General features: G+C 40.8%; 2 protein-coding genes across 3 annotated transcripts; both read left to right on the top strand.

Moving 5' to 3' along the window:
* Positions 1-8,700: 8,700 nt before the first annotated feature.
* LOC144463601 (uncharacterized) lies at positions 8,701-10,048 on the top strand. Its single transcript, XM_078168364.1, has 4 exons — positions 8,701-8,834; positions 8,993-9,271; positions 9,519-9,630; positions 9,771-10,048. Exons 2-4 carry the CDS (start codon positions 9,025-9,027, stop codon positions 9,925-9,927), a joined length of 516 nt encoding a protein of 171 aa, XP_078024490.1. The 5' UTR covers positions 8,701-8,834; positions 8,993-9,024; the 3' UTR covers positions 9,928-10,048.
* Positions 10,049-14,290: 4,242 nt separating this feature from the next.
* Positions 14,291-23,491, top strand: LOC144463452 (sialic acid-binding Ig-like lectin 12). Of its 2 annotated transcripts, none has more exons than XM_078167748.1 (7): positions 14,291-14,496; positions 14,686-14,776; positions 14,858-15,172; positions 19,490-19,768; positions 19,927-20,205; positions 20,447-20,558; positions 22,343-23,491. In XM_078167748.1, the coding sequence occupies exons 2-7, from the start codon at positions 14,704-14,706 to the stop codon at positions 22,491-22,493; spliced, it is 1,209 nt and encodes a 402-aa protein (XP_078023874.1). In that variant the 5' UTR covers positions 14,291-14,496; positions 14,686-14,703; the 3' UTR covers positions 22,494-23,491. The 2 variants fall into 2 exon arrangements, with proteins under 2 accessions (XP_078023874.1, XP_078023873.1); XM_078167747.1 differs by having other exon boundaries at positions 22,337-23,489.
* The last annotated feature ends 1,925 nt before the right edge of the window (positions 23,492-25,416 follow it).

Raw genomic sequence — 25,416 nt, 5'->3', positions numbered from 1 at the left:
ACCTTGAGCCAAGCAGCTCAAACAGCTCCAGAGCCACTCTTCCCTCTCATGGTTCAGTGGGTTTGAACTTCCCAGTCATAACAGCGAACCGTACCTCCTGATACACACCAGGGTCTTGCCTTTACCAACCACTCCTTGCCGGGGTTACAACCTCGGCTTTCTTTGACTCATATCTGCACGTGTAGGAGGTCTCCTGTGCAGAGATTGTAACATGACCACGGAGAGCGATTTCTCACAGGAGAGTAACCCAAAACTGCAATACATCACAGCATATTGTTGTAGTCGTGTTTGACAACAAGTTCATCATGACAATCCACAGAGCTCAGGGAAGTACTCCACAGCATTTCATGGCAGGCAATGTGTTGCAACAAGATACTGAACTCTACTTATTATGATCTGCATGGTGCAATGACTTTGAATCATCTGAGGATAAATGAAAAAGTCACTGGGGTGTAGATAGCAGGTTACTGTGTCACTGAAGGAGTTACCATAACATGCTGGCCACACCTTCCCTTTCTATCCTATCTCTGCTCCCACCCTCCCCCTTCTCTGACCGTTCAGGTGGTTCTCATGGTGCAGTGATCAAGGAGCTCGGCCACCTGAGACGTGTGTTGGCTTGCACCACAGATTAAGCCCCCCCCCCCCCACCCCAAAGAGGCTTCCGCCCCCCATTGCCGCAACGAAGCTTCATAAGTCGCTGAATTCCTAGTGCCCTTTAAACACAGTGGTCTGTCAACCTCTTTCCTGCTCCCATTGAGTGAGGCATTGTCTGTTTTCGCCCTGCAGACAGCTGTAAAACAATGTCAAAGCAGCACTCTCTCACCGCTCTCCTGAGTACTCATTGATGAATCATCATATTGTGGCAACGTCACAAAAAAAAGGTTTACAGGAAACAAAAAGATTCCTGTTTGCCGAAAGAAACAAAACACTGAGGCTTTTAATTTTACATTGTGATGACTGTAGCAAAGACAGTTGTATAAATAAATGATGAGGTCTTGTTGATGTCACCCAACTGGATCCTGTATTTTAACATCCTGTTTTCACGGCAGGGTCAGTGTTTATTATCGTACTGCTGAGGTCATTACATCACAAGCAAAAGCCTGCTGAGTGATATAAGTCTGCAGGTTTGTACAAGGAAATTACCTGTTACATCTTACAATAATGAACACGGAATTCTGGGTACTTACCAAGGAACAAGTGAGGAACAAACTGGGAATAAAAGCATCCCTAAGTCCCCAAATATCTCTGAACTTGAGAACTGTATGATAGGCAAAATTGTTATACGAGAACAGACTTGTAAAAGATCCTAGATATCTGGAAATCTACATTTTATCTTGCTATCTTACTTATATAATGATGAAAACTGTGTGTGTGTGTGTCTGTTCCACGTTTTTCTCCTCACTGACTTGGTCAATCCATGTGAAATTTGGCACAGTGGTAGAGGGTCATGGGAGGATGCGAATGAAGCAATATTACATCAATTGGCCAAAGGGGGGTGCTACAGCAACCGATTGAAATTGCAAACTTTGAATGGGCATATCTCATGCCCCGTATGTCGTAGAGACATGAAACTTTGTACAGAGATGCCTCTCCTCATGAGGAACAAATGTGCCTCACGAACACATAACTTCCGGCTATACAAATTTTTTGCCATTTTGAATTTTTTGAGGCGGCACGGTGGTGTGGTGGTTAGCACTCTCGCCTCACAGCAAGAGGGTTGCCGGTTTGATCCTGGGCGTGGGAGCCCTTCTGTGTGGAGTTTGCATGTTCTCCCCGTGTCAGCGTGGGTTTTCTCCAGGCACTCCGGCTTCCTTCCACAGTCCAAAGACATGCAGAGTGGGGACTAGGTTAATTGATAACTCTAAATTGTCCGTAGGTGTGACTGTGAGTGTGAGTGGTTGTTTGTCTCTATGTGTCAGCCCTGCGATAGTCTGGCGACCTGTCCAGGGTGTACCCTGCCTCTCGCCCGATGTCAGCTGGGATAGGCTCCAGCCCCCCCATGACCCTCAAGAGGATGAAGCGGTTAGAAGATGAATGAATGAATGAATGAATGAATGAATTTTTTGAAAAACACTTAAAATCAATCTCTTCCTAGGAAGTTTGACCAATCTGCACGAAACTCGGTGAACATAATCTAGGGACCAATATCTAAAGTTCCCTCTTGGCAAAAGTTGGAAAACTTACTAAAACTGAGCTTCTGTAAGGCAATGAATATTGCAGAGGGCGTGGCTCATCACATAAAGGTGTATAACATCTCAAGGGTTTCACCGATCACCACACAACTTTGTAGGCGTATGACCACACATAATCTGAGGGGACCCCTCCAGTATTGACCCCATCAAACAAAATGGGGGTGCTAGAGAGCTAATTTCTTATCTAGGCCTAACCGCCATATGGATTTTTACTAAACTTGGTAGATATGTAGAACAGGACGCCTCAAGGTGACTGGAGAAATTTAACTCTAATTGGCAACTGGGTGGCGCTATAACAACAGAAAAATGCTTAAAAATGGCTAAAATGTGACCGATCGCTGTGGCTCCCCCTGTGGCCCAATGTTGTTGTTTTTTTCTCATTTTTGGTATGACTAAGTCATGGTATGGTATGCTGTACATAATCACGGAAACTGTCAGTGTGTCATTCTGTCAGTCCCACGTTTTTCTACTCACTGACGTGGTCAATCTATGTGAAACTGCACATAGGCATTGAGGATTGGCATAGGTAGAAGGTGACAAAGCTACCAATGGGTATGGACTAGTCTATATGTATTTGCCACTTTCTTAATAAACACAGACTAACAAACATTCTTTATTTTTAATGACTTCCATATTAACTTCCAGGAAAACCCCTACATCACGTACATAAATCAAAACGGCGCTGAGCAAACGCTGCCTCAATAGGTTAGTGTTTAGCCACCTAATAAAGGCCCAAACACACCATTTTTGGGGCTTTGCTGAAAGACTAGAGCTGCTGCTTTTCTTGGAAGGACAGTCTCGAAAGGATGTCCACACCCTCCATTCAGCTCTGTGTTGGTCTTCAGCAACACCTGAGTGCTGCTAAATGCTCCACAGTGTTCTCCAGCTAGGCACTAACTTTGTGAATTTATCTGAGTTCATACTCTGAACACATCTGCCTGCTGCAGGCAAAAAAAACACTGTAAGAGCAGTGAAGGTAAACCAATGGAAACTGCATTTAGGTGATAATTTTCTATACAGAGCCACAAAAATGTTAAGTAATGGCAGTGTACTCATAAAGGAACAAAGGACTTGATTGCTCAGCATGACTATACGCACCACTTTACCAAACTTGTGTCACTCAGCAGCTGTGTCAGAGCTGAGCAATGACTCATTTGCAAAAGTGCTTAGGATGTATATTCAGATAACTAGAAAATATTACAAAATGTCCTGTTACCATAGTGTCTTGAAGAGTTTGTTCTTAAGTAATCATCATGTTTTCTCTTATTAAGGGTTTTAGCCACATCAGCCATCATCAAACAACTAGTGGCAACAAAAGCCAACTGTTGCATCGCTTCATGTTTTGACCAAAAAGTTGCACTTGAGAACACCGCAAAGACTACAGCCAATGGCCAACTAGCATGTACATCCTGCACCGGCATGAGAAAAAATAACTCTCCATAGCAGCAGGCAGTGGCAGTCTGTATTCGTCATTCAAAAAAGGAACCCTGAAGACTGACAGGACGGATTTAAGAAGCTAGTTAGCCGGTTAGCACAATAACAACGTAACCCGATGTTGAAAGAACAAAGCATAGCCCATTTAGCGTGCACTAGCAAGCAATTACACAAACCGTTTATGCTAAAGAGCCCAATGGCGAAAAAAATAATGCTACTGTTACCTGATTTATAATATATATAAAAAGTTTGTTTCGATCTCACTCCATCTTGAATTTAGCCATGTGTTTACTTTCCTTTCTTCCATTTTTCTTCTCATGCACAGAGCTGAACTGCTAGTGATTTCCAAAGGTGCAGGACATGCCATAAACACTAGGGCAACAGCTGCTCACCGCCGGCCTAACACTGACCAACAGCTGACCGTTGGCTTGGTGTATCAGGGTCCATAAATGACATGGACAGCATTGGTGGGGGGATTATTACTTAGCACTTTGTTGTGCTGGTAGCTTCAGTTGTGTGTGTTTTTGCTCTCTTTTCCGTCTTCTTCCAGCCCCGATTTGCACCATATGTGAGCTTTATCTCTCAATAAACAGGTTTAGCCTTGAAAGCAACAGTCTGATTCCAAATATGCACCATTACAAACTCCCTCATCTGTACTTTGTGACTTCTCAGCTGATCCCCCCCAAGAGCCAAACACTTACTTGGCTCTGTTTTCCACATCAGGAACTGTATACATTTCCACTGCTAATAGGGTCCGTAGGGACAGAGGTGAGAGTAAAAAGTGGGGCTTGCTCTGCATGTGTGTTTGGGAAGGGTGTGAAGGGGAAAGGCCTGGTGTCATAAAGACCAAATTTAATGCATCACATGATTGTATCAATTACTCTAAAACTGGGAGACAAATAATACATTCAAACGAAGTGAGATCATGTTTAATGCTGAAATCAACTTTAAAAAGATCACCAGGAGAGGGGGGGGGGGGGTCATAAACTGAAATAAGACATCACACTCATAAACATTATGCAGAGTGGATGATGATCTAACCAGAAGCTATGCGAGTGCTTCACGCCCAGTATGTACCCACCATGACTCCACTCACAGCACGACGCCTGCCTCACAAATCACATGACTGTCTCCAAGTGATTGGGTTTCACTGAGAAATGTTTTCCCGTTCTGCAGTTGTCTGCAGGCAATCCTGCATCCATCCCCACAATAGAAATAGTGGGTGATGATTTCTTCTGACGCTTTTCTCACATTCCTCACCAGCAAGTGTCAATGTTTTTTCTTTCCCCTGCAAAATGCCTTTGTCTTTTTCATGAGGTGTATATGTCAGCTTTTCAGTTTTCCTGGTCTAGTGGACAAGAGGAAACATTTTGATAGCAAGTGCCAGAGCTCCCGATGTGACAGACATTAATCTGACATCTGATATGTTTCCATATCATGACTGAATGCTACACAACTCACCGACACTCATCATGTTTTACTCAAAGCTTGACCAGGAGGAAAAATGCTGACTATTTCACTTTGCAGGGCTTTGCATTTTCTCATGTCACATAGTGGACTAATTTGGTAGTGATAAGTGGCCAGGGCACGCCAGAGACAGCTGCCTAGTATTTGGGATATTAACAGCTGTGAACTTTAAGCGGGCAGTGACTCATGAGATTTGATGACAGTCCAGTAGGGGGTCCTTGGAACTTTCTGCGGGTCCACTTATAGTACAGAATATACACACAACATCCTGGTGACAGAGCCGTGTATGTGAGGTCATGGGTAAAGATGGCCCCAGTCTGAGCTTTTTTTTCTGCTTGCTTGGTAAATGTTATTACTGACCAGTGTTGGGCTTTGATGCATTACTTGATAACCTATCTATCTATCTATCTATTAGGGTTGCCCCTTGAAAGTCAGAGATTCGAATCGTCAGTCAGAGACCCCTTAGTCGACTGGGATCGTTCAAGTCAAGCAGTCGCTGTGTGTGGAAGGAAAAGCATTCGATTTAGTGGTCCATCTACTTCCCAACCCTCACCTATGGTCATGAGCTTTGGGTAGCGACTGAAAGAATGAGATGAAGGATACAAGAGGCCGAAATGAGTTTCCTCTGTAGGGTGTCTGGGCTCAGCCTTAAGCCGAGTTCACATTATACAATTTTCACCCTGATTTTGTGTCGCAGAGTCTATCGTAATCTTTTGAGTGTTCATACCTGGCGATGTGTGTTTCTGTCAGCGGGAGTCTCGCCAACTGCGTTATGACCTGTGTGTGTACACCACAAGATTTTGCCACTGAGCCCTCGCCGACAGAGCCCCAGATAACGCGGTGGCGTCACCAAACTTGGAGACAACACATCATAAAGGCATGGATATTCTTTATTATCCTGGGTCCAAACACAACGCGCTCCCGTGATCCTGTGGACGCAGCCATTGTTGTTGTTGCTTGCCGGCCGGCTTGTCAGTGTTGCCAGATCTTGGGAGAGAAACAAGCAACCAGGGCTATGGAAACAAGCTCAAAAGAGGCGACAATCATGTGTTTAAATAACTTATTAGACAGATATATATAGAGAAAGGTGACGTTTAGAGAGCAAGCCCAAATAAGCAACTCCACTTTAGAAACAAGCCCAAAGTCGCAGCTAATAAGCAGACCTGGCAAGTGGCAACCCTGCGGCTTGTCCTCCTCACATTTCTTCCGTCCTCCTACGCGCTGACGTGGGACGTATCCCGTCTCTCATTGGCTGATGCTCTTTGTCAGTCGGGTCAGACTTCTCCAGTTTTCTAGCGTGCCAGATATCCAGTCCCAATCATAGACGAGGGGGCGACCTGTTCGTAGGCTATCTCGTAGAGATAGGGTGAGGAGCTCAGACCTCCGGGGGAAGCTCGGACTAGAGCTGCTGCTCCTTCGTGTCGAAGGGGGCCAGTTGAGGTGGTTCGGGCATCTGATCAGGAGCCCTCCTGTTAGAGGCACTTTTAACTGGTAGGAGGCCCCAGAGCAGACCCCAAACACACTGGAGGGATTATATGTCTTATCTGGCCTGGGAACACCTTGGGATCCCTCACTAGGAGCTGGAAAGAGTCGCTGGGGAGAGGGATGTCTGGAGTACTTTGCTCCGCCTGTTGCCCCACAACACAGCTCCGGAAAAGCGGATAAAAATGAATGAATGAATGACTGGATAGTGTGTTTACAGAGAAATCTCAAATTTTACTTTACGCAGACTTTAATTTTGACAAAAATTAAGGCAGATTTTATATGTACTGTGATGGTCTACACAACTTAAGAAAGTTAAGGGTCTGCTATTATGGAAAAGAATGAAAACCAACAGGCTGCCTGTTCAGGTGAAAAACACACACACACACAAAATTATTTTTGTCTTTCCTGGAGTTCAAATGACCCTTCGCTAATTCCCGCCCCGTTGTGATGGTCCATCGTGTTGTTGGAGCAAGCATGGAGCCCAGACTTTCACTAACTGCACTCCCTGAAAAAATATTCTCAAAATTTTAGAAAAACAAAAAAGCAATTTCAGAGAGAAGCAGGCAGAGGGGTCTATAATATGTGTTTGAAGGACATATCCAAGATGTCAAACCCATTCAGCAGCAAAACCAGGTTAAAACGACAAAGATAGTTAGAAGCTAAAGCCGAACTATAGGCTACAGATCACAGCGTAAGCTGATGGCCACAGAAGACAATGAAGGGAAACTTCGCTGATATTCAACCAGCTGTGTGTCAACATAGTTTGAACGTATATGTCCTTTCAACCTCTCCAGGGGGGTATTCCATCAACGTAACTAAGAATATCCAGACTAAGGTGTAATCTTGAAGTTTGACTAAACGCCAACTCCCAATCTAGCGCCAACCTGTTCCATCAACTGAAATCAGCTGGCTCCAACTGACGCTAATTCAAGCCTCAACTCATGCACGCGCCCAGGGAAAATAAAAAGTCCACACTAGTCGAGTGCCGAAAATGTTGCAGAATGTCAAAAAGCAAATAAAAGGAGCGAGCGGAGGCTTTTTCTACGACGGAGCAAACGCTCCTTATGGAAGTGTATGAGGACTATAAGGACATAATTATGAAAAAAGGCAATACTGCAGCAATTAATAAAGCAAGGGAGGTGGCGTGGCAGAATATTGCTGACAGGCTTAATGTGTAAGTGACAAAGAAAATTCAGCATTTCAGCATCATAGGGACAAAATATATGTAGATAAGAACACCTATTAAATCTAACAATTCAAGTATTCCTAATGAAATTCACCAAATGTGTAAATTAATATTAGTGACAGACTGTTTATCACATTTATCTACTGATTCCTATGTAAAGTTCAGATGATGCATTTAATCAAACTATTTTATGTGAATCATTGCATTTATCACATAATGTATTGTAGATTATGACATTTCCAAAATGATCAGTTTATAGGAAATAATCACATGACATTTATCTATTGATTGTAGAGAATGACATTTAGCAAATCCATCAATTCAATGGAGATGAGTCACTGAAAAGGCTTTTTTGTGATAAGGGGCCTACCATGAGGAGAATATGAGTTTGGCTTCAAACTGGAATGGGGATGTAATCAGACGTACATCTTTCCAAAGAGGGTTCAGATCTCAGTTTCTGGTGAGTGATTAATCTCATTATTATCTAATGTTTGTTGGTTTATTGTGTGGGATTGAAATATATATCACATACGGAAAATTAAAATGTGTGTAACATTTTAGGCCCAGTGCATTATGGTGAACGTTGATTGTGCCTGTAAAGTTCACCACATCTTTAGAGGTTGAGTTACAAACCACAATGAGTGTTTAGAAGTGAAAACATATCTACTGAAAGAAATTTAGTAAGCACTGTGTGTTGCAACACCCATAGCCCAAATAATACCACAGATTATAATTCTGATTGTGTTTATTTTCAGCAACAACCCAAACACCAAATGTGACGGTTCCCTCCATGGAGGAGGGTCGAGCAGCCACACGGAGATGTGATCTGTTTCTTTTGTGCATTGTTAAAGCAAATATCCACTGGAAATGGACAAAGGCTGGTGGACAGTTTAGACTTGAGAGTGATGATGATGATGATTATGATTATGGTGAACATTATCTATTTAGCATTTTGTTTGGTGCAAGGTTAACCCTCACTCCTACAGCAGATGACCACAACACCAACATCACATGTGTGGCAGATTATGGTCACAGTGTTGTGGAGACAACTGTCACCTTAGATGTGAAATGTAAGTTTGCTGCACTGTTTGTTTTACCAAATATGAACAATATCATATTAGAATATGTCATAACTCAGTCATCTGACACCCATCTGTTAGGGTTAGGAAGCTGTTGCCAAGTTGTTATTATTATATTATTACAACTGATCAACCTTTCTTTCTCTCAGTTTCCCCCAAAATCCTAAACAGTTCCCAGTGCATGGTTGAAGGAAAGCTCTTGGTCTGTGTGTGCATCAGTTGGGGGAATCCCCTGGCACCCATCACCTGGCCTTCTCTCACGGACTTCTCAGTCACCAGCTCTAGCAGCATCCAGACAGTGAACAGCATCATCACCATGTCTGCTGCTGACTACCACGACACCAGTGTCAAATGCATCAGCAGCAATGAACTGGGTCGGGCCGAGGTTGAAATTCCACTCCAGAACTACATTGAAAACAGACTGAACTGTGAGTAGTCTGTCATATCTGCTCAGAGCATGGTGCAAATACCTTTCTGTCTGTAATGATGTTTGCAGTGATGTTATGTAAGATTAGCAAGATAGCCTCTAAACATTTAGTTCCATGGTGAATTTAAATGCTGCTTCCGTAATATTAAAATGGCATTATACAGCAATGAGTGAGAAGTGTTAAAAAAATAAAAAATAAAATATGATAAAAAATGTTTTAATGGAGTTCAAACTATGTTTTTCTTTAGATGAGTTGGATTCAAACCACAGCTCTAATGCAGTCCTCCCCTGGATAATCACTGGTGTGTCTTTAAGTCTGAACCTGATCCTCCTCACCAGCCTGATCATCTGCATCAAACGGTAAGAACGCAAAATTATAATAAATATATTATTATTATTATTATTATTATTATTATTATATATATATTATTATTATTAGTCAAACAGATTAATACTTATTAATTCAGAGGATTATATTTTTACATTCTTTTCCTCTACAGCTGCAGGGGTAAAAGTCAACAGAGGGAACTTGGTGAAGACATGAACACTTATGGTTCCCTGAATCAGGCAGATGTTGGACAAGAATACAGTGTTATTTCTCCACGGACCAGGGGCGTATCCAGGGAGGGTCCTGGGGTGGCACGGGACACACCTTAAATTTGATTGGCCACCCCATGTGCCAACCATTATCCCAAAATGTGCAATCAACCTGGTTGGAGCAGAACCATAGTTCATATTGTTGCTGTATTGCAGATTTGAAGTTCTGCACAATTTTGTGAACACATGTTTATTACTAAAGATGACACAATTTGACTCTAGGCATTAAAAAAATATTCATGTGTGACAGTAAAAAGATTCTCTCCTGTTTTCGCTGCGTGCACCCACAATGTTTCATTCTGCTTTGATCCATTATACTTGTGGCTACACACCAACATGTTCACAACAACATTACATCATGTCATTTTTGTAGCTGTACCCGAAAGATGTAGTGAAACCCAAACTATTTGTTGTTGTTGTTGTTTTTGTGTGTTCACTTTATTGTTAGAGTGCACAACTTATTTTCCAACTGCTTACACTGCATGGTTTAATGCAATTTTTTCACTACAACATCTCCAACAGTCTGATGGCCATTTCTTTATCTTGTACAGACTCTACATCTGAATACTGAGACTTTGTATAATATTCATTAGTATTTATTATGTATGTTTAAAAATGACAAATGTACTGTTTTAATACAGAACATACTACGTGGGAAGGCAACAAAGCGGTTAATTATTAAATGTAATATTTGTCATTAATTAACAAATATTTAATGTGCTGCCCAGTTCCTCCAGAACACAAGGATGACTTTGATCTACTCAGTGATTCTCTGCCTGTTTTTTAAGGCCAGGATCTGCCAGCTACAGTGTGTCAAAGGTATGATTTATTGTATTTTAAACTGCAGTAAATGTAAATAAATACATCATATATTCAATTCTATTCATTTAATTTAATTTAATTTTACTTCATTTAATTTTATTTTTTTGCAGAAACTCTGGACGACACAGAGTTTTCAATCAATGTGACTGCGATTGGATCCCATATGAATTCACCTTTCCAACAAACAAAGTTACAGCTCCATATAGAAAGATTTGGTTCAAAGGAGATCCACAGAATACAATAAGTACAGAAGTTGTTGACACAGTAGAATCTGAGACAAAAGGCATTTTCATGATAAGGGGCCTACCACGAGGACAATATGAGTATGGCTTCAAACTGGAATGGGGATGTAATCAGACGTACATTTTTCCAAAGAGGGTTCAGATCTCAGTTTCTGGTGAGTGATAATTCACTGATAATAACTGCTTGGTTTATTATGTGAGACTAAAATAAACAGAATATTTATAGTATATATGTAAAATATAGACAGAAACTTCAGCCCCGTCTCACTCCCAACTTGACTAATACCGCTGCTTTGTCAGTGTTGTTGGCGTCAGACACCAATGCACAGAGGCACCCTTTCTCAGTGATATGATACACACCAGCAACTATTCTAATATAAAGAGCAAGACAGTTCATATGGGGCTGGCAGGAGGGGTGTTGGATGGGTCAAGAACTCTGGACTTTCACTCAGGAACGTTGTTCATTTCCTGTGTGAATTTTAAAGCAGCTGTGCAGAACTTTTTACCATTCATAAAACTGTCCCTAGTTCGTATCACCCCCCCTTGAAGATCCGCATATTTATTTGAACCCAACAGCGACAAAAAAGCCTTTCTCTATATGGGTATTTAGCGTAGCCTGGCTCCGGTCGGACACAGCCGAAGTCAGCAAACCAGAATACGGCACCCGGAGGCGGAAGTAAGTCTGCACGCCCACAGCGGCCCACAGCCATTAAACCACACAAGAAGAAGGAGCCGTGTTTTACGAGTAGGATTTAAGAAACAGGCTAAATGACATGTAGAAGGGAGTAGTCTCTTGTACAGTAGGTGGTGGTATGCACCTGGAAGTTGTTTGCAATCCGCCAATAAATTGAGAGAGGAAGAAGAGCCGTGTTTACAGAGAGTGTTCTTCGAGTAAGTGGTACGCAACGGGCATTGCTGAACACATAACAATTTTACCAGATGTGTCTATAAGGACTTGGTTGTACTTTCGATGTAATGGCGGATAAAGAAGAAGCACCATCTAAAAGAAAAAGAACAGAAGAACAGAAGAAGGCTCAACGGGACAGTGATAGGGCTCGAGCCCAAACGTGTCTAAACTTCAGTCGGGTATTCACCAAGTGGAGAGAGTTGAGAGATTTGAAAGGTTTTAAAACTGATCCCGAGTTGGCCCTTTTCCTAATCGACAGGTATGTAATTTTTGTTTTTATTTAGAGAATATACCGCAACTTGTTAGACGTTGTTTCACTTCAATATATGACGACATGGAAGTTATAAGCAAGCTAAATGTAACGTTAGCTGATGTGAACCGCTTTTGTCTAGTAACGTTACAACAAATGCCACAAAATTATCTGTGACTGTGACCACAAACACAAATATACAGCAGGCAGTTGTCCTCAGTTTATAAAAAATTCAGCGCTACACCAGAACATTTATGATCTTCCTCTCGCTCTTCAAAACAAATGCATGCGGTAATTGCCGGTTGCAGTCGAGATTTTACACCAGGCTGTGGGTGTCATACCGCTTCGACCAAAGGGGGGCACTATAATCAACGAAAACGTAAAGTTCCACACAGCTGCTTTAAGCAAAACCATAATGTTTTGCGCTAAACTAAAGCCAAGTGCTTTTGTTGCCTAAACCTAAAGAAATAAGATAAAAACTAAGTGTTTGACTTATGTTGTAGGTTTATAGCTTTAGACTGTATGCATTTAATAAGCAGAAACTGTACATTTCCAGTGAAACTGAAGTGTATTTTGAAAAGACACAATGTACGTAACAAGCATAAACTGACACGCATAAACTGACAAAACTGACGCAGGAGGGTACACAGCATTTCATATTTAGACATGTAGGTCCACTGAGAAAGCTGCACTATTTGACAAGTTGAGATGAGAACGTGTTGGAAACTAAGTTGTCACCGTGTGTTGCAACAGGCATAGACCACCTGGGCAACTCTGCATAAAAAATTCAGACACACCACTGTCACAGACTAAAATAAATTACTTTTAAAGTTCTCCTTTTCTTTATTGAGACCAATGTTTTCAGTCTTGGAGTTATGTTTTGCTTTCTGTATTATATTTGTTTAAATCTGTGAACTAAATCATGACTGTACATTACTTTGACACTGACCAGATGCTGGGCGGTCAAATCACCAGGGTGGAATTTACATTTCACCTCAGAGATAGTTTCCTATCTTGTATATTAAAAGACATTTTTAAGTAGTATGACAGTAACAGCTGAAATACATGGGGCACAGATGCAACACGTCAGGTAGGCAGGGCGTAGCCAGGTTTTTAACCTGCTCCACAGACTGTGTCTTTTCGGTGTGTGTGGTTGCTGCCAGCTTCACTGTGTGTGTATTGAGCTTTGCCAAATGATAATGCAGTTGGTTTGGAAGTGTGGCTATATTAACTGGTACTGAATTAATAAACCAGATTGTTTTAACTACAGGATGCAGTGGTTTAATTGATTTATTTTAATGTAAAAAGGTTGCTCTGCTGCTTCACAATCCCTCAGAGGTATTTATTTAAATCATTTCTAAACAGACTGTACTCGTATTTTATGCAGTTCTATGTAGCTTTTACCTGCTGGAAGGCCACAGAGCTGTGCGTACAGGAAAAGTATTAGTAGTAGTATAAGTAGCACAGTGCCATGTAGCCAAGTGTGATTTCTGATTTTCTTTCTATTTTGGCTGTAAGGTGTAAAACACTTTTTAGACGTGACATTGTTTATCAGTGAATAACTTCCTGTCAGATCACGCGGCACCAGAGATTCACACTAAAGGTTTGAGTGTTTTTGTTCATCGGCTAATGTAGCTTATATTTTTTAAGACAAAATAACGTATGGACTAATTACAAGAAGAAGCACCTCCTCCAGCATGAGAAATGGAAAGGTGATATATTGATCATTAAAACTTTGTACATCTCACCTTTCTACATGTTGTTAAAGCGCACAAACAGATGTTCCTCAAAGTATGTGAACGTTTTTGTCTCAGCCCCATTACCCCATACTGTAACCTCAGAAATGAGGATGTATTAAAAGGAGGCAAATACTGGTTGGTTAATCTTCATATTTAACACAGAAACTAAAGACGACACAATTTGATTCTAGACATTAAAGAATATACTGATGTGTGACAGTAAAAAGATTCTCTCCTGTTTTCGTTGTGTTGTTCACAACATTTCCCATGTTAGACACCAACATTACATCATGTCATTTTTGTAGCTGTACCCGAGAGATGTAGTGAAACCAAAACTATTTGTTGTTTTTGTGTGTTCACTTTATTGTCAGAGTGCACACGTTATCTCCAACTGCTCACACTGCATAGTTTAATGCAGTATTTTCACTACAACATCTCCAACAGTCTGATGGTCATTTCTTTACCTTCCCTTTTTGTATGGGACTGTCAAAGTACCAACAGCATCAAAGATGATGTAGTGTTTTCTGCAAACCACTTCATGACCACTTCCTTGTTCACTATTGAAAAATAACAGAACTACATGTTCATGAGTTACCTCAAAAAGGCAATACAGATCTTATACAGGACACTGATGCAACAGGAACAAGCAGCAGTGGCAGCAGACGGAGAGTGAGTGTACAGACTCTACATCTTAATACTGAGACTTTGTATAATATTCATTAGTATTTATTATGTATGTTTAAAAATGACAAATGTACTGTTTTAATACAGAACATACTACGTGGGAAGGTAACGAAGCTGTTAATTATCAAATGTAATATTTGTCATTAATTAACAAATATTTAATGTGCTGCCCAGTTCCTCCAGAACACAAGGATGACTTTGATCTACTCAGTGATTCTCTGCCTGTTTTTTAAGGCCAGGATCTGCCAGCTACAGTGTGTCAAAGGTATTTTTTATTGTATCTTAAATTGCAGTAAATGTAAATAAATACATCACACATTTAACTCTTTTGGGATTTTTTACGCAGAAACTCTTGACGACACAGAGTTTTCAATCAATGTGACCACACCCATTGAAGTGGAAGCTGCCGACTGCATCCGGATCTCATATAAATTCACCTTTCCAACAAACAAAGTTACAGCTCCATATAGAAAGATTTGGTTCAAAGGAGATCCACAGAATACAGTAAGTACAGAAGTTGTTGACACAGTAGAATCTGGGACAAAAGACAGATTCATGATAAGGGGCCTACCACGTGGAGAATATGAGTTTGGCTTCAAACTGGAATGGGGATGTAATCAGACGTACATCTTTCCAAAGAGGGTTCAGATCTCAGTTTCTGGTGAGTAATAATTCACTGATAATAACCGTGTGAATTTTAAGCCAAACCACAATGTTTTGCTCTAAACTAAGCCAAGTGCTTTTGTTGTCTAAACCTAAAGAAATAAGATAAAAACTAAGTGTTTCACTTATATTGTGGGTTTAAAGCTTTAGACTGTATGCATTTAATAAGCAGGAACTGTACATTTCCAGTGAAGCTGAAGTGTATTTTGAAAAGACACAACGTAAGTAACAAGCACGGACGTAATTTGTGTCCCTCTCCCTCTCCCTCCTCACGACACACCTCTTCCCGCATAGAAATGTTTCGACATCGTCTAACCACACAAAAAACTAACGGCAGCTTCACAGTCATAAGTCATAAACCAGCATTGGCATACAGTTATCTATGTCACAACAACGGCCACATTGAGTTGTCATTAATGTTACTCCTAGCTGGTGATCTAGAGATAAATCCCGGCCCACAGCCTGAGTGTGTCAACACCACGCAGCTGGTGCAGCTAACTCAGGTGAGGCAGCTAACGCAGCTAGCCCAGCATATTATAAGAACAAATGGCGTGCAAATCAACTCAACTGCCCTCATCTTACCATCCTTGGTGTTCCCATGAAATCTGGCAACAGGAGCGGGGACGCGCCGAAGCTCCACAGTGGGCTAGCAGCTCCAGTGAGGCTAACAACAACAGCGTCCTGCCGCCGTGTACCTGGAGCAGGGATGCGCGAGGCTCCACAGTGGGCTAGCAGCTCCAGGGAGGCTAACAACAACAGCGTCCTGCCGCTGTCTACCTGGAGCGGGGATGCACCGAAGTTCCACAGCGGGCTAGCAGCTCCAGTGAGGCTAACAACAACAGCGTCCTGCCGCCGTGTACCTGGAGCGGGGATGCGCGAGGCTCCACAGTGGGCTAGCAGCTTCAGGGAGGCTATTAACAGCGTGAAGTGAAGCCACGGCTTTGACCGCTTCTGTCTCTCAGCCATTACCTCTTCTTTGTTGTTGAATGTGCTGCTGACTGACGAGCATAGATTCGGCGTAATGAAAAGAATCGATAAGGGAATCGTTAAGCATAAAGGCTAATGATGTTGATGAATTGAACCAGTTGGAACCGGTTCTTAACAGGAACCAGTTCTCAATTCCCATCCCTAGTTACAAGCTAATAAAATGAGACGCATCGAGCACTAGGGCCACACGGAAAACGGCTGCTCAAACTGAAGTCTGTTTCCCTTTAGAGGGCATGATGAGAAAGATACAAGGAGTGCAGTGAACTGAAAAGTAACAATAGAGAGATACAAGGAGCGCAGTGAACTGAATAGCAGTGATGGGAATAACGGCGCTATAAATAAATGGCGTTACTAACAGCGCTACTTTATTCAGTCACGAGTAATCAAATAAGTTACTTTCTCCACCGTTATAACACTGTTACCCTACTCACAATAAAATGCGCCGTTACTCAGCTTTACTTGAGTTCACTGCAGTGGCTTTCACCCAAGCAAGCTCCTTCTCAGCGGAGCTCTAAAGCTCTTTTTTCTATTTTCTATTTTCTTTTTTTATTTAACATTTATTTTACCAGGAAATAGTCCCATTGAGATTCAGAATCTCTTTTGCAAGGGAGTCCTGGCCAAGACAGCCGCATAATAGTTCCACTAAAAACACAACAGCAATTCACTTCAAGACAGTATAATCATTATACTAGGCTGACCAAACGTCCTCTTTTGCCCAGACATGTCCACTTTTCACGTCCCGTCCGGGGCGTCCGGGGTTTTTTATAAACTGATGATAATGTCTGGTTTTCCGTGTGTTTGTGTGTGTGTGTTAGAGTGCGGCATGGGCCGCATATTTCTGTCCGATCCCGAACCGAGCCTGACAGCACTGAGTTTGTGTCACACAGTTGTTACGGTTACAGGGTATTTAACGGGCCGGACGTGCTCAGCAGGGAGGGAGACCTCCGTGTTTGAGACGGGAGTGGGAAGCGGGAGCGGGAGGCAGGAGGTCCGACGCTTCCAGCGAGAGGAGAGGGAAAAATAAAACAAAATAAGATAAAATAGGAAAAACCTGTCTCCCTCTTTTATTTTATTTTGAGCGTTTAATCAAGGCGGAGGCGGGCGGCTGGAGGTCCGAGACTTCCAGCGAGGGGAGAGGTAGAAACAAACAGCCAATGTGTGTCTGTGTGTGTTATGTTCAGGTGTTGTCACGTAAATAACAGTGCCCAAGCAATAAACAGGACAGACAATAGGATTTTAATTATTTTTACACTACATTTTCACTGAAAGCTGACTGAATCCGACCCGAGCCCGAATACAATTTATAGCTACATTTTTGACCAAACCCGGCCCGACCCGTCCAGGTACTGTCGGGTTCGGATCGCCACACTCTAGTGTGTGTATGGGTCCCCTATTGGGGCCTATCTGAATTTCTGTCTTTGAGAGATATTATTTTGTAATATAACTGAATTTTCTATCCATACATATAAATTTTAAATATATTAAAATGATAAGACAAACTGCGAGTATCATTTAAGTAGGCTATGTCGTGGCCGGCCGAATGTCCTCTTTTTTGGAAATCAAAATATGGTCACCCTAGTATAATCACTAGCAACGCTCTAACATGTGCATTCAGTACTCAAATAGTCCTTAATCCTACTTCTAAAATGTTTCATACTTGGCAGGTAATCCATTTTAAAATGTCTCTGTAACTCACACCAGGACGAGGGTGCGAATACTTTAAAGGCACTTTCACCAAAGACAGTTTGCGTTTGAGGAACGACATACATAATTTGTCCATCTGACCGAAGATTACAGCTCCTGGCGACTTTCGGAATCAAGAGAGAACATAAATAAGAAGGCAAATCACACAATATGGCCTTATAAAGAAAAATTTACCAATGTTCCAATCTACGATTGTGCAAAGAAGGCCAACCAACACTCTCATACAAGCTGCAGTAATGAGTACGAAAACCAGAATCAGTTACAAATCTTAACGCTGCATAATACACTGAATCCAGCATTTTCAGAGAAGATAAATTTGCATGCATGTACCAAATGTCACCGTAGTCAAGTATTGATAGAAATGCTGCTTGTCTAAGTCTTTTTCTCACACTAAAGGAGAAACAACATTTGTTTCTGAAATAGAAACCCAACTTAACCCTGAGTTTTTTCGTAAGACACTCAATGTGATGTTTAAAAGACAAATTTTCTTCTAAGAAAAATCCCAGATATTTGTAGACAGTTTCATTACATACAGTTCCATTAAGGGGGGGGGGGGTGTCCAAGCAATTTGACATATTTGAGCATGTTACAAAAAAGTAACGCTATTGTTACTTTTCCAGGTAAGTAGTTACTTTTATAGTGCAGTAACTCAGTTACTTACTCAGTTACTTTTTGGGGAAAGTAACGAGTAACTATAACTTATTACTTTTTTGAAGCAATGTTCCCAACACTGCTGCATAGTAACAATAACAAACAAGAGCACAATGAACTGAAAAGTAATACTGTTATAGAAAACTACTTGAACTACTAGAAAACGCAGGGAACTAAAGGGGATGCTGTACCGGGACATAAGAGCTTTATTTTTATTTCAAAAGTTAATTTTTTTCATGCTTTGTTATATATTAACTGAAGGGGGTGCTGTACTAAGACATAAGAGATTGAGTTTTATTAAAATGTTTATTTTTGCATTCTTTTTTATATATTAACAGAAGGAATTTTACTGTTCACATTTTGCTTTATTGCACAATCTTTATTGTTTCTATGCAAAATTTCTCAATTAATTTGATGGCCTGAACTGTACCTGTAATTAACTGAACCTTTAAATACAGTAAAAGTAACTTCAAAAAGGTGTCTGTCAAATTTCTGTCTATGACAACTTTGTATTTAAAAAGCCTCTAGGCTGTAGTTTCATACATATTTTGAACTTCATATTGCTTTGAGGTGTAGGGCAGATATTCATATTAATTCAAGCTTTATTTTAACTCGAAATTACACTGAGGGACACCCCTTACTTCCAGTATCGTCAAGAAATATCAGGGCACTGTTCAAGCAATAGGTGACAACCCCACCCAGGACTCAAGCCAGTTGTGCCCCCCCAACCTCTGAAATCAAAGTTTCGTCCCTGGTAACAAGCATAAACTGACACACTGTCCCTGAACATCCAAAACTGACGCAGGAGGGTACACAGCCTGTCATATATAGACATGTAGGTCCACTGAGAAAGCTGCAGTATTTGACAAGTTGAGATGAGAACGTGTTGGAAACCTAGTTGTCACAGTGTATTGCAACAGGCATAGACCAAATAATACGACATATTATAATTCTGATTGTGTTTATTTTGCAGCTTCAACTAATACACCAGATGTGACGGTTCCTCCCATGACAGAGGGACAACAAGCATCATTGTATTGTAAGCCTTATCGTGTATGCTCCGGCATTACAGATGTCTACTGGAAATGGACAAAGGCTGGTGGACAATTAATACTTTATGGTTCTTATGGTAATGGAATGGGAAACAGTTTAACCCTCACTCCTACAGCAGATGACCACAACACCAACATCACATGTGTGGCAGATTATGGTTCCGGTGTTCTTGAGACAACTGTCACCTTAGATGTGAAATGTAAGTTTGCTGCACTGTTTGTTTTACCAAATATGAACAATATCATATTAGAATATGTCATAACTCAGTCATCTGACACCCATCTGTTAGGGTTAGGAAGTTGCTGCCAAGTTGTTATTATTATATTATTACAACTGATCAACCTTTCTTTCTCTCAGTTTCCCCCAAAATCCTAAACAGTTCCCAGTGCATGGTTGAAGGAAAGCTCTTGGTCTGTGTGTGCATCAGTCGGGGGAATCCCCTGGCACCCATCACCTGGCCTTCTCTCACAGACTTCTCAGTCACCAGCTCTAGCAACATCCAGACGGTGAACAGCATCATCACCATGTCTGCTGCTGACTACCATGACACCAGTGTCAAATGCATCAGCAGCAATGAACTGGGTCGGGCCGAGGTTGAAATTCCACTCCAGAACTACACTGAAAACAGACCGAACTGTGAGTAGTCTGTCATATCTGCTCAGAGCATGGTGCAAATACCTTTCTGTCTGTTATGATGTTTGCAGTGATGTTATGTAAGATTAGCAAGATAGCCTCTAAACATTTAGTTCCATGGTGAAATTAAATGCTGCTTTTGTAATATTAAAATGGCATTATACAGCAATGAGTGAGAAGTGTTAAAAAAATAAAAATATGATAAAAAATGTTTCAATGGAGTTCAAACTATGTTTTTCTTTAGATGAGTTGGATTCAAACCACAGCTCTAATGCAGTCCTCCCCTGGATAATCACTGGTGTGTCTTTAAGTCTGAACCTGATCCTCCTCACCAGCCTGATCATCTGCATCAAACGGTAAGAACGCAAAATTATAATTAATATATATATATACAGTACAGGCCAAAAGTTTGGACACACCTTCTCATTCAATGCGTTTTCTTTATTTTCATGACTATTTACATTGTAGATTCTCACTGAAGGCATCAAAACTATGAATGAACACATGTGGAGTTATGTACTTAACAAAAAAAGGTGAAATAACTGAAAACATGTTTTATATTCTAGTTTCTTCAAAATAGCCACCCTTTGCTCTGATTACTGCTTTGCACACTCTTGGCATTCTCTCGATGAGCTTCAAGAGGTAGTCACCTGAAATGGTTTTCCAACAGTCTTGAAGGAGTTCCCAGAGGTGTTTAGCACTTGTTGGCCCCTTTGCCTTCACTCTGCGGTCCAGCTCACCCCAAACCATCTCGATTGGGTTCAGGTCCGGTGACTGTGGAGGCCAGGTCATCTGCCACAGCACTCCATCACTCTTCTTCTTGGTCAAATAGCCCTTACACAGCCTGGAGGTGTGTTTGGGGTCATTGTCCTGTTGAAAAATAAATGATCGTCCAACTAAACGCAAACCGGATGGGATGGCATGTCGCTGCAGGATGCTGTGGTAGCCATGCTGGTTCAGTGTGCCTTCAATTTTGAATAAATCCCCAACAGTGTCACCAGCAAAACACCCCCACACCATCACACCTCCTCCTCCATGCTTCACAGTGGGAACCAGGCATCCGTTCACCTTTTCTGCGTCTCACAAAGACACAGCGGTTGGAACCAAAGATCTCAAATTTGGACTCATCAGACCAAAGCACAGATTTCCACTGGTCTAATGTCCATTCCTTGTGTTTCTTGGCCCAAACAAATCTCTTCTGCTTGTTGCCTCTCCTTAGCAGTGGTTTCCTAGCAGCTATTTGACCATGAAGGCCTGATTCGCGCAGTCTCCTCTTAACAGTTGTTCTAGAGATGGGTCTGCTGCTAGAACTCTGTGTGGCATTCATCTGGTCTCTGATCGGAGCTGCTGTTAACTTGCGATTTCTGAGGCTGGTGACTCGGATGAACTTATCCTCAGAAGCAGAGGTGACTCTTGGTCTTCCTTTCCTGGGTCGGTCCTCATGTGTGCCAGTTTCGTTGTAGCGCTTGATGGTTTTTGCGACTCCACTTGGGGACACATTTAAAGTTTTTGCAATTTTCCGGACTGACTGACCTTCATTTCTTAAACTAATGATGGCCACTGGTTTTTCTTTAGTTAGCTGATTGGTTCTTGCCATAATATGAATTTTAACAGTTGTCCAATAGGGCTGTCGGCTGTGTATTAACCTGACTTCTGCACAACACAACTGATGGTCCCAACCCCATTGATAAAGCAAGAAATTCCACTAATTAACCCTGATAAGGCACACCTGTGAAGTGGAAACCATTTCAGGTGACTACCTCTTGAAGCTCATCGAGAGAATGCCAAGAGTGCAAAGCAGTAATCAGAGCAAAGGGTGGCTATTTTGAAGAAACTAGAATATAAAACATGTTTTCAGTTATTTCACCTTTTTTTGTTAAGTACATAACTCCACATGTGTTCATTCATAGTTTTGATGCCTTCAGTGAGAATCTACAATGTAAATAGTCATGAAAATAAAGAAAACGCATTGAATGAGAAGGTGTGTCCAAACTTTTGGCCTGTACTGTGTGTATATATATATATATATATTATTATTATTATTATTATTATTATTATCATTATTATGATTAGTCAAACAGATTAATACTTATTAATTCAGAGGATTATAGTTTTACATTCTTTTCCTCTACAGCTGCAGGGGTAAAAGTCAACAGAGGGAACTTGGTGAAGACATGAACACTTATGCTTCCCTGAATCAGGCAGATGTTGGACAAGAATACAGCGTTATTTCTCCACGGACCAGGGGCGTATCCAGGGAGGGTCATGGGGTGGCACGGGACACACCTTAAATTTGAGTGGCCACCCCATGTGCCAACCATTATCCCACAATGTGCAATCGACCTGGTTGGAGCAGAACCATAGTTCATATTTTGTTGCCGTATTGCAGATTTGAAGTTCTGCACAATTTTGTGAACACACATGTTTATTAATTTTAATTTTGTTTACGACTGAAGCTTTCAATTTTATTATATTTGTATGGTGATTATGGTAATTACTTTTAAAGTTCTCCTTTTCCACGTTGAGACCCATGTTTTCAGTCTTGGAGTTATGTTTTGCTTTGTGTATCATGACTGTACATTACTCTGACACTGACCAGATACTGGGCGGTCAAATCACCAGGGTGAAATTTACATTTCACCTTAGAGATAGTTTCCTATCTTGTATGTAAAAAGACATTTTTAAGAAGTATGACAGTAACAGCTGAAATACATGGGGCACAGATGCAACACGTCAGGTAGGCAGGGCGTAGCCAGGTTTTTAACCTGCTCCACAGACTGTGTCTTTTCGGTGTGTGTGGTTGCTGCCAGCTTCACTGTGTGTGTATTGAGCTTTGCCAAATGATAATGCAGTTGGTTTGGAAGTGTGGCTATATTAACTGGTACTGAATTAATAAACCAGATTGTTTTAACTACAGGATGCAGTGGTTTAATTGATTTATTTTAATGTAAAAAGGTTGCTCTGCTGCTTCACAATCCCTCAGAGGTATTTATTTAAATTATTTCTAAACAGACTGTACTCGTATTTTACGCAGTTCTATGTAGCTTTTACCTGCTGGAAGGCCACAGAGCTGTGCGTACAGGAAAAGTATTAGTAGTAGTATAAGTAGCACAGTGCCATGTGGCCAAGTGTGATTTCTGATTTTCTTTCTATTTTGGCTGTAAGGTGTAAAACACTTTTTAGACATGACATTGTTTATCAGTGAATAACTTCCTGTCAGATCACGTGGCACCAGAGATTCACACTAAAGGTTTGAGTGTTTTTGTTCATCAACTAAAGTAGCTTATATTTTTTTAAGACAAAATAACGTATGGACTAATTACAAGATTGATTGATTGATTGATTGATTGATCTGTTTATTTAAGTGTCAAACACCATAATTGGTGCCCAGCCCTCATGGGCTTATTAGACACTGAACAGTAAACAATACATCAAATAATTCCACGATTACATCCATGATAACCATGTGACATAATACATAACAGAGCAAAACCTCTGAAAATAGGGACACATACAAATAAAAAAAAAAAATAATAATAATTTGTTATACAGGGTACAGAATACTTTGCCGCAAGTACCATGCCTTTTCTATAAATTTTGCCAAAGCAAAAACATTATTTTCAAACAACCAACACAGAATCTCACCTTCATATTTCCAAAATAGATCAGGATTTTTGAACTGAATTGATTCAAAAAGAGAATTCCTTAAATCACCATATAAAGGACAATGAAAAACAAAATGAAATTCATCTTCCACAACCTGGAGATCATAAAATTCACACAAACGTAAATCTTCTTGTATGCCTTTAAATCTTCCCACTTCTACTGCCAGAGGTAAGGTACCAGTTCTCAATTGAGCACAGAGGGACCTCTGCCTTCTCTTTAAATTAAGGACAATATAAGGTTCTGTAGCAGTCATTCTTAAGCTGAACATAATTTCTGAGCCTTGGCTTCTTCCATATATCCTGTTTCCATTGATCTTCATATTTCATAAACATTTTTTGTTTAACACAATTTATATTACATTGCAGATTATTTCTGAACATTATATGCATGTCAGACAATATTATTGAGACCTCTCTAGACCAGGGATGATGGTTTGCCCTGTCCCAATTAAAAATTTTCCTAGTTAGCCTTTCCTCTGGCAGACTGACAAGACGGTTCCACAATCTCACCATTTCACATCTTTGTTTTATAATACATGGATCCCATCCTGCATCCCCTTCAATAGCTACCTTTGCAGCATATTTATGCACACCAAGAAAACACCTCAAAGCACGATTCTGAACCGAGTTACACTCAAAAACTTCTTCAAAGCCCCAAACCCCTGCAGTATAAAACAAAACCAAGGATTTATAAAGTTGTGTAAATGTAGAAAAACCAAGATCCGTACATGACTTCATTTTACTCAACACATAGCCTAACGCTCTTCCAGCGGACTCTGCTAATATTTTTCTTCCCTCTGAAAACTTCATACAAGAAGTAGTGCCTCCTCCAGCATGAGAAATGGAAAGGTGATATATTAATCATTAAAACTTTGTACATCTCGCCTTTCTACATGTTGTTAAAGCGCACAAACAGATGTTCCTCAAAGTATGTGAACGTTTTTGTCTCAGCCCCATTACCCCATACTGTAACCTCAGAAATGAGGATGTATTAAAAGGAGGCAAATACTGGTTGGTTAATCTTCATATTTAACACAGAAACTAAAGACAACACAATTTGATTCTAGGCATTAAAGAATATACTGATGTGTGACAGTAAAAATATTCTCTCCTGTTTTCGCTGTGTGCACCCACAATCTTTCATTCTGCTTTGATCTATTTTACTTGTGGCTACACACCAACATGTTCACAACATTTCCCATGTTAGATACCAACATTACATCATGCCATTGCTGTAGCTGTACCCAAAAGATGTAGTGAAACCAAAACTAATTTCTTTCTATTTCTTTCCTTTTGTTGTTGAATTTGTGTGTTCACTTTATTGTCAGAGTGCACACGTTATCTCCAACTGCTTACACTGCATAGTTTAATGCAGTATTTTCACTACAACATCTCCAACGGTCAGATGGTCATTTCTTTATCTTCCCTTTTTTGGATGTGAGTGTGAAAGTTCAGACAGCACCAAAATGATGTAGTGTTTTCTGCAAACCACCTCATGACCTCTTCCTTGTACACTATTGAAAAATAACAGAACTACATGTTGATGAGT

This window comes from Epinephelus lanceolatus, chromosome 5, assembly GCF_041903045.1.
Source record: "Epinephelus lanceolatus isolate andai-2023 chromosome 5, ASM4190304v1, whole genome shotgun sequence".
Classification (NCBI taxonomy): Eukaryota; Metazoa; Chordata; class Actinopteri; order Perciformes; family Serranidae; genus Epinephelus; species Epinephelus lanceolatus.
Note: the sequence above shows the minus strand (reverse complement) of the source record. Positions and strands in the feature narration are given on the sequence as shown.

Excerpts from the sequence above, each read along its gene's own strand:
- LOC144463601 (XM_078168364.1), top strand. The coding sequence starts at position 9,025 with ATGGTTGAAGGAAAGCTCTTGGTCTGTGTGTGCATCAGTTGGGGGAAT. Across the intron at positions 9,272-9,518 it reads CATTGAAAACAGACTGAACT|ATGAGTTGGATTCAAACCAC; the intron begins GTGAGTAGTCTG and ends GTTTTTCTTTAG. Across the intron at positions 9,631-9,770 it reads CTGATCATCTGCATCAAACG|CTGCAGGGGTAAAAGTCAAC; the intron begins GTAAGAACGCAA and ends TTTCCTCTACAG.
- LOC144463452 (XM_078167747.1), top strand. The coding sequence starts at position 14,704 with ATGACTTTGATCTACTCAGTGATTCTCTGCCTGTTTTTTAAGGCCAGG. Across the intron at positions 14,777-14,857 it reads CCAGCTACAGTGTGTCAAAG|AAACTCTTGACGACACAGAG; the intron begins GTATTTTTTATT and ends TTTTTTACGCAG. Across the intron at positions 19,769-19,926 it reads TGTCACCTTAGATGTGAAAT|TTTCCCCCAAAATCCTAAAC; the intron begins GTAAGTTTGCTG and ends TCTTTCTCTCAG.